Here is a 12,716-nt window from a genome sequence, read left to right on the forward strand (position 1 = left end):
TAAGCTGGGTTTTACATATCCCATCACGCTCAGGTATATACAGGAGAAAAGGGGGTTTTAGGAATGGACAGCAGGGTCAGCCAGCATCCAGCACACCAGGAGCAGTTGGGGTTAAGATCTTAGTCCAAGAGCCAAACAGTGATATGAATACTCTGCCAGCCTTGGGATTTGAAATCTCAACCAAGGCCCAGATCCCACACCCACCGAGCTACCTACGGCCCTCTCTGTACCATCTACTCAATTTACATGTGACAGGGAAGCGTCACCCTGGGAAATGTCCAGGTCTGGCTTTTTCCCCTGAACATTCGCTGTGCTCAAGGCTCGCCATGGTGGTGGAGAATGACAAACGGGATGTTTGCGATGTTCATGTTTTTATGGATTAAAGCATTAAAAAAAGTAAACCCAGATAGAACTGGTGTGTTCAATCCCAGAACCACCTGCTTGATCGTATCAAAGTTTACGACCAGTGTTGGGGAGTGGCTAACTACAATTAGCGAGGCCACTTACTTAACTATTTCTCTCAGTAACTTATCAGTAGCGCAGCTACTTTTAAAACGTTGTAGTATTTCCGGTAACTTAGTGATTTATTTTTTTACAAATAGCGATGTAGCGTGGCAAAATGCTATGTCTTTAAACAATAGTACATCGTCGATGACTTACGACCTACGCAACTTATGACCGTTCCGAGACGGCAGATATGTGGCTGCGCGCTAACAGCGCGCGCATCCCCGCGAGACACTTATTCGTTCATCTCGTGCTCAGGCTAACGTCCGCAGCGTTCAAAGTACAGTATACATTCGCATCCGTTTGTGTTTTATGGTGATAAAAAGGTTATAACAATAATTAATTAAGAAAAATTGTGATAAAAATGGTAAAAACACAAAACAATATGACTTAAAGATTATGTAATTTTATTATACATGTGAAAATTTTGCATATAAAATAAGCTTATCGCGGTCATAAGTCGATTTTTGTTTCATAATGTCCTTCTGATTAATACTTCAATAACGACCTGTATTATATGGTGTTTTTTTGCTTAAATACTCCAGGGATGTTGAGGGATGAAAACAATATTTATAATGCTTTTATTTAAATGCATAGGTCTAGGAGCACTTTTGGTTCTTGGACGGATTATCAAAATCTTTTTTTGCTGTAACCCTTCTAATTTTCGCACAGTAATTCTGAAGTAAACTTTTTTGAGATCTTATTGTGATTTGACATTATATTGTTAAAAAATATATAAATTTTCATATAACTTTTAACATCGTGTTTCACGTGTTTTAATTCATTTGGTTTAAGAGTATCCTAGCTATAGCATAAATATTAAGTATTACCAGATGAATAGCTTTGATGTAGTTAGCTAATTTTTCTATGTAGCTTGTAGTATAGCTAACTACTATATTAAAGCAGTGGCTTGGCTGTAGCTTAGCTACTTTTAATAAGTAGCTTGTAGCTTGAAAAACTACCATTTAAAAGTAGTTTCTCCAACACTGTTTACAACCGACTGACTGCTGCACGAAAGGGGCTCACATTACGAATTTTACACCATGAATCCATTTCTGTCAATGAGTGAATCAGTATCTACCCCTAATTAGTAAGATCTGTTCTCTACACTGCCCTGAAATCCTGAGGTGTCTTAAACTATTTCTCAGTCAAACATAACCCCCCGGCCAAGAAAACGCCTTCACACCTTCTGCTGAAACCTGGACCCACCCCCAGCCGCTGGTTCTGGAACGCCGCGTATATAAACACGTGTGGAAATCCTGCCATGTAACACACAGCCGCGTATCACGCTGCCATTCCAGTCTCCCCGGCAACAGCTACACAGTGACGGTAGCTGAGCACAGGGGGCAGCTCGAAGCTAGGAGACCGGAGAGAAGGCAAACAGGGAACGATGGCATCATAGCACCACTTCCCTGTGAGTGAAGATGCTGGGACTAAGAAGTGACCTACTCCTCATTCCCACACACACACACAGTCTTGTAATTATATCTTTATGGGGACCCTAAAATGACGACCTTAACCCCTACCCAGCCCTAACCTTAACCATAAGTAACAAAACAAAATACGAGACTTTTAGCATTTTTAGTTTTTTGATTGCATTTACAATGTCAAAATGACAGGTTTTTATCACATTGTGGGGGACGTTTGGTCCCCACAATGTAATGTAAACAATCCACACACACGTATGCAAACACCCCTCTAACAAATGATTCGGGACATTGTGCCAGTTCCAAGCACACACTCTGGCATTCCTGCACCAATAAGCACTCCGGTCTCCTTCAGGACACAAAAATGTTCTGAGGGGAGAATGACAAATGATTGGTTCAGAGAGAACCAAGCAGACTGTAGAAGAGGTGCGTCCAAGTAACTGGAGGAGACAGGGCCAAGGCTTCTGATTGGTTATCTCTCTGAACCAGTCATTTTTCCTTCTGCCCTAAGAACATTTTTATGTAAGTGAATGTAAAAATCCCATGAGCTGTCGGGGAGGCGAGCTGTGACCCCAGAGTAATGACTCAGGCTTTGCACTGAAAGGACAGCTATGTTACAGCACTCCCAGTGAAAGATTCTTCACAGAGAAGCTCAATTTTTTGAAGGATAATCACACTTAATACAGAACATAAATGCTTATATCAAAACGCATATGATAAACTGGTTAGCTAGTGCAGGTAGCACTTAAAGTTAAAAAGGTGAGTAGTTTTGAGAGGAGACACTCCAGTATAAATAAGTGAGGTATGATGAGGTATTGCGCTCTTGCAGGCTGACTGCTCCGAGCTGCATTCCAGGGGCCGCGCGGACCCCACGCCAGGCAGGGATGTGAGTGGGCCGCTCCCCCACCACCATCCTGAACACGCCCCGTACGGAGCCAGGAAATCAGGTCCCGCTGAAAGCCACACACCCTGCGGCCCGTAGACGGTGAGCGGTACGCGCACGGGCTGGCATCGCGCGCAAGCAGCGACGTCTGGCCAGGCAGCGGTCCACCGGCACGCGGACAGGAAGGCGAAGCGGCGACTGTCAGCCGCGTCACGCCACAGATGGCCGTGCCCCCCCTCCCCCACGTTACACGGGGCTCGCCACAATCTCAGCACCGGTGACTGACTCGCAGCTCAACTCCCGCCCACCTAACGCACACCTGCGGCGTCTCCCCGCGAAGGCATCCGCCTGACGGGCATGAGGCTGCGGAGCCCATCTGGCCCCTCCCAGCCCAGCTCCCCCCCCCCCCCCCCCCCCCGGCCGTGATGCATCCTAACCTGACTACACCGGAACCTTCACTGGCATTTCTCCTTAACAAGCCAATCTCCCAACCTGCCATTTCCAACTACACCAAGGGGGGGCGCTCCAGACTGACCTCTGGCAACTCATCAAACTCTGATTCTTGGGGGCGCATTTCCCCTAAACAACAGATTTCTGATTCAAGGACTGTCACGGATCTATGCACCAGTAATTCCCGGGCTGTCACTGCAATCGTCACTGGTCCTACGAGCCTGTAGGCTGTATTACCTACGCAATCCGAACCAGGAATAATTAACTGCCTGTATTTGCCTGCATGTAATTTAACCGCTAAATGTGTTCTACAGTATGATATTCCTATACTGAGTGATATTCCTACTGGATCAAATCTGAATAAGGGCTTTTGATATGAATACATGAGTTCAGTAAAAAGCAGTACTCATGCATATGTCTACATACACACACATGTACAATACGCACATGTAGTCACACACGTGTGAAATGCGTGCACTTCTGTGTGGGACGGGGCTGATTCTCCCTCACGGTTCTGCTCGATGTGGGGTGGAGGGCAGGGGGTTAGGATGAGGGCTTAGGGTTCACAGGGGTAGGGTGGGGACTGGAGGAGAGGGGGGTCACCAGGGAGAGCTTGGTACCTGCGTCCACATCGTTGGGCCAGCCGCTGGATTGGGAGCTGCTGGCAGCAGGCGAGCGGCCGGAGTAGAAGACGTCGTCCACCGGGCTCTCCATTTCGCTGTCGTCGATGGACTTGCGCTTGTTGGAGCTGGGGAACAGGGTGGGGGGGAGGAGGGTCTGTCATTCTAGGATCTACACTCGGCAACTCGACCTCATAAACCTCATACCGCACCCAAGAAGCTAATCTCAGGGACTCAGGCCAATCAGGACCGGACCCAGTTCTGACAAACCCGCAAGGAGGACAGAATGCAAAATGGCCATCTCCGCGAACCCAGAGCTGCAGAACCCAAAGCCGGGGTGGGGGTAGGTGGCACACAGCCACTCGCTCTGCTCTGACCCAACACTGACAGCGCGGATCTGACTCCCTACAGCGCTGGTAGGAAATCCCTCAGGGAAATTAAACGGGAAGTACAGAACAGGAAATGAGCAGGTCAAAGCCTGCTGAGCCACCAAAAGGTTGCAGGTTTTGGTCCCAAGAGGGTCACCATTTCCAACCTTCATTTCCGTACTAAATGTCAAGCTCTGGAAAGTTCTGTACCATGTGAGTTGCTTTGACTGGAGACCCTGACCCATTACAAAGAGACATCACTGCGGCTGGGGGGGGGGGAATGAGGGTGCTGTAAGCGTGCATGCAAGCATGCGTAAGAATATGTGTGTGTGTGTGTGTACATGTGTGTGAGTATCCCATGGAAACGGCCCACGGGGTGTGCGACTACCTCCGCGGAAGACTTGCATATAGCTCCACTTCAGTCCTGCACAGTGAAGGGAAAGAAGGGAAAAGGAGAGAGAGAGGGAGAGGAAAACAAAGAAGTCCATCACTCATTCACACAGGAAGAGTGAGTGTCAAGCACGCAGAGAGCAGAAATGACTGTTAGTAGAGCGAGATGCCATGCTGCACGCCACGTCCAGCAGGGGGTGCTACTCAGTGCCATGCCTTAAGAGACACTGTCCGGCAGGGGGTGCTACTCAGTGCCGTGCCTTAAGAGACACTGTCCAGCAGGGGGTGCTACTCAGTGCCGTGCCTTAAGAGACACTGTCCAGCAGGGGGTGCTACTCAGTGCCGTGCCTTAAGAGACACTGTCCGGCAGGGGGTGCTACTCAGTGCCGTGCCTTAAGAGACACTGTCCGGCAGGGGGTGCTACTCAGTGAAGTGCCTTAAGAGACACTGTCCAGCAGGGGGTGCTGCTCAGTGCCATGCCTTAAGAGACACTGTCCGGCAGGGCTGTTCAACAGTGAAGATGTACAGAGGTGGAAAGTTCAAAAAGTACCAATCCGAATCAACCAGTTGACTACTCTTGTACTTTGACTTAGTTGGTTGAAACAAAATCTTGGTCCAGATTTTTACTTTTTGGACCTGAACTTTCCACCGTTGCATTTGTGTCTTTGAAAGTTTCCCTGCCATGTTACTCAGATAACCCTAAATAAACATGAAAGCCATCATCGACTCACGGCTGCCCACCTACCGCTAAGAAGGACTTATTTATACTCATCCGAAACATTTAGTCATAGCAAAAGGTTCAAGAAGTATCAGAATACTGATACTAAGGCAGGTGTTTAAGTTTTAAAGTTTGAAGTGCTCATGTGTTCAGTCTTGGGCTGGGTACAGGAAGTGGAACCTTTGTGCGGCGGGAACCTTTATGAGGTGTACCTGGTGGACGGGGGGACGTGAGAGAGCGCCGGCCCAGGGCCACCTGGTTGATGTTGTAGTAGCCGGGACTCTCCAGGTCAGCCAGAGAGAAATTCGGGCCAGACGCCGTGGCAACAGGAGCTGTAAATAGTCAGGAAGAAAGAAGGTGGTGTTAGAGGGTGGTATTTTAGGACAGACAGGACTGCTGGTCGGTGTGTTAAATGGCTGTTAACGAGGGAAAGGGGCATTTAATCGGCTCAGTCTGAGTGCCCCACCCAGGAGGGAGAAGTGACATCACATGCAGCGGGCGAGAGAGGGAGATTGGGAGAGATGGGCTTGGGGTCAGGCGGTGCGGGGAACTCACTCTGTGTCACACGGACCAGCTCGGTGACGTTCCACACACCTGAAGTCACAAAGCAGTCCTGGAAACTCAGGTGCCCTGTGGGTGGTGGGGGGGAGGGGGCACGGGGGAGGAGGCAATAGCACAGTTTCAGCCAGCACACGGGTGCGAGGACATTTTCACACACCTATGGCAGGGACTGAGTCTCCACCAGCGCACAGCTGGACCGTCTGTCTGTGGTGCCGACGCGGCGTTGCTAGGTTACGGTGGCAAACGTGGCAAGAGACGGGGGCAGGGGACGCGGCCAACGTCTCGCACCCCTGTGGGGTTCGGTGAGGCCACGCTCACCTCACTGCTACATGTGGACGAGGAGGTGGAGGAGGAGGTGAAGACCCGCTACGGTCTGTCTGTACAATAACCGCTCCGACACGGAATTAACTGTGCAGGTGGAGAAATGTCAGTAAAGAGCTCAGGCTGCATAGAGCAGGGGGGCACTAGAGATTATTAGCCCCATGAACACATATCATATTGGGCCCCACCCCAGACCAATCCGATTATGTTCCAAATATTGTAGGGTCCCTGTCGCTTGGAATCATCCTAACTCCCTCCCCCCCTTTTAAGGCACCACAGGTGTGGTGTCACATGACATTTCAGAGAAGCTTCCTGTAAAGGACAATGTGTGGTGTGTGTGTGTGTGTGTGTATGTGTGCTGATACTCACCGTTAGGAGGAGGCTTGATGTCAGCATCACCTTGCTGGCTGGAGTTGTCTGATTGTCCGGATTCTGAAAAACAAAGTGGGGAGGTCAGTTTTCAGCAGCGTTTGGGACCTGGAGACAGAAACACGCCTCCCGTACGTAACCCAGACCGTGAACGAGCCGCTTGTCTGGTCAAACCACAAGAACCATGAAAGTGCAAATGCAGGAGCAGGACGTGACTGCAGGGTGTGACCACAGATCTGTCCCTACGGCCGTCCTGGGCTATAAGCCCAAGGTGGCGCCACCCCCCCCCCCACCCCGCCCCAGTGTAATATGAACTTTCAGAATTTAAAAGCTTCCCCGTGTCCCTGACTGTAATTCCACTTAATGCAGTGTGGATTTAGGCTGAGTAAACCCCTATCTCCCCTCCCTCTCCGCCTTCTCCAGCTCCTCCACCTCCGAGTACCGCAATGATTATCACGGAGATTTGGGGAGTGTGTCGGAGGGTTATGCAGAGAGCACATGATAGGGGCGGGGGGTGCTGTGGAAAACTCGATCATTCATCAGTGGGGGAATGAGTCCTGCTGAGTTTAGACAACCCTGAGCACACACCCTAGCAGTCTAAGAGGGTAGGACTCTGTGAGTCTCGCTACACTGTGTCTGTTAATCCCAGTTGTGCAGGCAGATACACAGATAAACAGACTTTATTGATCCGTAGTGGAAAATTCCATAAGCTTCTACATGCGATTACTCTTTAGAGTCTCTGAAGTTCATCACCTAGAGCTCGCAAATACACGTGTCACTCTGACAGTCATAGAGCCACATAGCCACTAATTGGGCGCCACTAGAAGAACGTGAACGACTGCACAGACGCGTCATGCTGAGACTTGTCGACGGGAGTTTCCCCGACTGACGCAGACGGAGCAGGTCTGCGGACGCAGCCGGAGAGACACCTGTGAGCCGTGAGGATTGTCCCCACCGTGGCCAACGTGGGCTGGGTGTGAGTGAGACGAGCCACTAACCAATGACTCAGGCGCTGTGTTTCATTTCAGAAGACAATATGAACCCAGAAAGGCACGTGGTCAAAGACGGGGAGGACAGCAAAGCTAAGGGTCACCTCAGAGCGGTTGGGGAGGGAACACGGTGCCCCCTTGGCTACAGGATGGGGAAGCGCTTAGCAACCTTGCTACCTCCAATGCTCTTTGCCACACTTCTAAAGCGTTTGGGAAATTGGACCAAAACCTCCCTAAAATAAATTTTAAAAATAGTAAAAATGGAAATGGTGCACCATCTCTGTGGTCCTGAAAGGCGTTCGGAGCCTCTGCTCAGCACACCTCTCCAGCTACCTCTCCCTCTCCCGCTCTCTCGCTCTGCGGAGTCCTGGCAGCCATCTTAGTTCTTGGCAGCCATCTTAGCTTTGGCGGTACCAACGCATTCCTGCAAGCTGACGGCGCGTGCGCGCGTGTGCACACACACACACACACACGTATACACACACACATACAAATGCAAACAAAAACAGCCTGCCTGGTGACTGAAGATGTATAAGTTGAAGATGAATCTTCCCTGGCCCACGGTGTCCTTGGCTTCCCCTAACAGGGGTCACATTTTATTTTGGAGAGTCAGACATGGGTAGGGGCCCAGGGCAGGGGGGTGGGGAGTGGAACAGTGGTCATCAGAACGTCCAAGTTTTCAAAAGTAAACGAAAATGGACAAAATAAACCGTGTAACTGAACAAACCACTGCTTATAGTTCAGTGATGACATCAAAACACAAAATAACCTGCATCTGGATCAGTCAACCCAATGCAGGCCCCAGAGCGTCAGACACTTCCAGTGCAGCAGCTTATGGAATGCTATGTCTGTAAAGCAGAGTATCAGGGAGCTTGAGGAAGGGCTGTAGGCACGGCTGGTGACCAGCAGGGGGCAAAACGTGCACCACATGACTGCGAGGGAGCAGGAAGCGTCGGGACGGAATAAAGCCGTCAGGCTCGATGGGGTAAACCGCAGCAATGAGGGAAATTTTCACCCAGACTCACCACCTCTGCCTGCTACTGGCCCAACCCCAGACAGACATCACTGTCATCACACAAACACAGGGTGTGCATGTACACACACACACACACACACACACACACACACACACACACAAACACCATCCTGTTTATCTAGATCCACTCCCTCAATCTGAAATCCAATTACACAGCAAATTACCAAGATTTGCTTCCCAGTGCTTGGAGTGACTCTATAAAAATATCCCTCCCCATTAAAAATCCTCAGAAACCTTAAACCCCCCCCCCCCCCCCCCCCACTGACTTAAAAACACAGCAGCACAAACATGCTTAAAAATGTCCCTAAAGCGACCTGCAGTCTGACTCGACGCACTGACCACCCCGGCGGATGGGACGCCATTTTTTGTTGCCGCATCTGGTCGGATGTGGGCTGGCTGGGCCGCCGAATCGGGGCTGCGGCTCTTTATCTGTGGCGGAGAGGGGGCCCCTTATCGCGGGGCCGCCAGCCGCGGGGGCTGCATGCATGCCAGGCAGCGGCGCCATCCGCAGGCTTCGCACCCACTGATCCCGTGCTTATCTCGCCAGCACAGCTGCCCCGCGGCGTCCTGCACACACACACACACCACCATCGCTCAGGGGGTGCAACTGCACACATACACACACACACACACACACACTGACACTCAGATATATATACACTCACACACCTGCCGTGTGCTTGCGCTGTACAGGGCTGACACACAGGGCTCTGCTTCCCTTGTAACCCCCCCGCACCCCCCCAGCAGGTACGGATTAAACTCGCTGCTCCGGGTTGGTGACCTCTGGCCACTCTAGGGGGCAGACAGAGCAGGCGTCCAGGTTGGGCGGCACACAAACTCTGCGGATTAAGCGGACCACACAGGCACTGATATTTATAGCCCAAACGGAGGAGGGGGCGGTCCTCGAGGACCCCCACAGCTGTCCAGATGTTTCTTTGTCAGGTACACATTTTGAGTACGTGCGCAAGATTTGTGGGATTGTAGACCTCTAATATCAGACAATAAGCACCGAACAGAAAGCTGTCAGTCTCGAACCCAAACAGCGGCTCGCTTGCGGTGCAGGCAGTAGGGAGCAGTCAGGCTCGGGAACACGACCGTGAGTGGGCACAAGTGCACGGGCAAAGTGTACTAGCCTGAAAAGAGGATTCTGTGAGTGCTCTCTCAAAGTAAACCACGAGGCATTCATCACACACACGTCCAGTCTGACAGAACAGTGTGACTCCTGGAAAGAGGAGTCTATGAGTGCTCTATCTCTCTCTCTCTCTCTCTCTCTCTCTCTCTCACACACACAAACACACACAGAGGTTTATAATTATATCTTTGTAGGGACTCTACATTCATTAATATGAGGAAAACTCTAACGACCTTAACCCAACCCCTTAACCTTAACCATAAGTAACCAAATAAAATACAAGACAACGGTCAGGCTGTGGACAGCAATGTTTGGTACTCACTCAGTACTCAGTAATTAATGCCACCCACTGCCAGCCTTTCTGTGACCTTTGACAGAGCCTGAGGAATCGGGACTGACAGGATTGGACCTGGCAACCAGCAGCATGGCCACTAGATGGCACTGTCAATCAGTGTGTCATTCGGTGTGACCACTTCCGTGTGTGTGTGTGTGTGTGTGTGTGTGCACGCGCGTCTGTCTATCTGTCTGAAGTACACACACAATGAAGAGGCTGTTAGACATATTTTAAAAATTAAAGTCTGTCAGTCGGCTATGAGTGAATAATAGCGAGTGACTGGAAAACTCGGCTGAAATGGTCAATTAGGGCAATAAGTTTAATTATTATTCCCATGCAGGTGCTTATTTATTTATCCAGCTGATTTAACGACACAATACTCCTGTGTGTCTAACACTACTGAGTGTAACTTCATGCAGTCCAGGAGTTCCTGTGACCACAGCCCCAATGTGGGCGACAAAGGTGAGTGTTTACATTATAATATGTGTGAGAAACTCGTATCTTTGAAATGACAGACCACCCCCCCCCCCCATCTCTGGATAACACAGCACTACCTCCCAACTGGGTTTCGCTTAAGAGGTTTATCGGTATGTTGCTAAACATTCTGACCTTTTTTTAATCCTTAATGCGCTTAAAATGTTCCAAACCCTCCTAATCCCCCAGGCTATCCCACACAGATGTTCACTGAGCTCTTTTATTGGACTTTATTTTATTTTCCGGGGTTTTCGCTTCTTTATTTATTTCGTAATGCCACAGAACATCAGGCATCCGGGTCCCGCGGGCGATCTCCGCGGACGCCCCTGCAAAGGGCCCTCGTCACAGGGTCCTCGCAGCTAGGCTGCTAATCTCCTTATTAATATCGGGAACGGGAAACAAGGCCAGGTTCTACTGGGCCAAAGGGGGGGGGGGGAGGGGGGCGGTGCATGGCACACTCTGAAATCCCCCTGGGTCCCAGGGATGGCTGGGGCGGCCTGCCGGGGTTAAGTAAAGTAGCTATTCGAGAAACGGTTCGAGATAAACAAATGATTAAGACACAGGGGCAGGTTACTGGGGGTTATATTCGTCTGTCCATGAGGGAACAGAGGGGTCCTTTGTTTGCTCTCTGATACAGGGATGGCGGCAGGAATGTGGCTGACCTGCCTGCGGGGACCTGCACAGTCAGCACGCACTGTGCCCCTGTGCGTGTGCGTGTGTGTGTGCCGCGTGCCAAGCAGGCAGTCGTGGCAGCACGGGGCGGCTCGACGGACGGGGTGCGAGAGCAGGTGTGCGGAGAGGCCCCGCGCAGCCTGCCGCCCATCTGTGCGCCAGTCTGTGTGCCGCCTGCGCCCACGCGCTGCCAGCGCTGCGTGGGGCTCCGGGGAGGGGGGAGACGGGGGCGGGGCCTCACGGGGCCGGCGGCGGGATCGACGCGGCGCGAGGGGGTGGTGGCCGGCGGCCAACGCGAAGCGATCCCTCCCCCACTTCCTGCCGACTGACTCCAGCTCGCAAAATGGCCTCTTTGTGGTGCCAAAGTGACGGCGAGGTCATGGCGGAGCTGGGGGCTTCCTGCAGCTTCACCTGGGCGGGCATCCTGTGCGCGTGTGTGTGTGTCTCTGCCAAAACCCCCAAACATGAAGGGGGCTGAGATACAGCCGTCCCACTTGACACCTTCTGGGAACACTGGGAATGCTGGGAACACTGGGAATACTGGGAACACTGGGAACAATGGGAATGCTGGGAACACTGGGAATTGTGGGGAAAAAAACGCGAATGCAGTCACATGTTGCCTGTTGGTGACTGTGTGCGAGGCGTTTTGGTGCCTTGCGTGTGCAGATACATGTATGACATTCACACGGGAGTGGATGCGTGTGCAGATACATGTATGACATTCACACGGGAGTGGACGCGTGTGCATCAGCTCCACAGTGCTTCTATGTGCAGGTAGCCGGCTGCACGCCTGTCTGCCTGTGTGGCACACATGACCACATCCATGCCAGCATGTTGCCGTGTGAGAGGAGCGAGTTTAGGAGCTCAACACCTTGACCTTGTGGGTGAAGCCACCCGTCATTGCGGAGTGTCGCCCCCTGTTGAGTGATGTAACCCGCAAATGATCAAAGCTGATATTAATTATTACACTGTCAGCTTGCATAGCCACTTAACTTAGAGGGCAGGGGGGAGCATATGGTAACTGTAACTGCTTGTAAATAAAGCCACCCCCCCCCTTTAAAAAAAAAAATACAACATTAAGAAATGCAGTCCTCCAGCCCCAGGATTCCGCCACTGAAACATATAAACAGGATGTAATTTCCATGTCTGATCACCAGGTGTCACTACCTGGTAGAGGGGCACAAGGGCCCTTTGAATCTATGAATAATAATGGAGGTCGCGCCCCGGGGGGGCTGAGACAGGAACTTGAGGAACGTGAGTGAGCCTGACAGACAGTGGGTGAGAGAGCGAAAGAGAGAGAGAGAGAGAGAGAGAGAGAGAGAGGTGCCACTCTGCAATGACAGCACTGCATTACTGCTTGACTTCAGAGGGTGTCCGGAAGGCACATTGTGGACCTGACACAGCCCGACAGCATTGCTTTTTGGGGGAGAACTCATCCATAATGGCTATCATAACACTCACCACACAT

At 51.2% G+C, this 12,716-nt stretch overlaps 1 protein-coding gene across 11 annotated transcripts in view; it reads right to left on the reverse strand.

Annotated features, from left to right (window-relative positions):
* Positions 1-12,716, reverse strand: part of LOC111833510 (nuclear factor 1 X-type-like) — a 112,582-nt gene that overhangs the window by 21,637 nt on the left and 78,229 nt on the right. For 10 of the 11 annotated variants that reach the window (XM_072712084.1, XM_072712090.1, XM_072712087.1 and 7 more), the window contains 5 exons: positions 6,612-6,674; positions 5,916-5,990; positions 5,573-5,692; positions 4,641-4,676; positions 3,885-4,012 (listed from right to left, as the gene is read on the reverse strand). In XM_072712084.1, coding sequence (XP_072568185.1) covers positions 3,885-4,012; positions 4,641-4,676; positions 5,573-5,692; positions 5,916-5,990; positions 6,612-6,674 — 422 coding nt within the window. Of the gene's footprint in view, positions 1-3,884; positions 4,013-4,640; positions 4,687-5,572; positions 5,693-5,915; positions 5,991-6,611; positions 6,675-12,716 lie in introns of all 11 variants that reach the window. The other variant, XM_072712091.1, reaches the window with a different exon arrangement.

The sequence above is a fragment of the Paramormyrops kingsleyae genome, chromosome 5, assembly GCF_048594095.1.
Source record: "Paramormyrops kingsleyae isolate MSU_618 chromosome 5, PKINGS_0.4, whole genome shotgun sequence".
In the NCBI taxonomy this organism is placed as follows: Eukaryota; Metazoa; Chordata; class Actinopteri; order Osteoglossiformes; family Mormyridae; genus Paramormyrops; species Paramormyrops kingsleyae.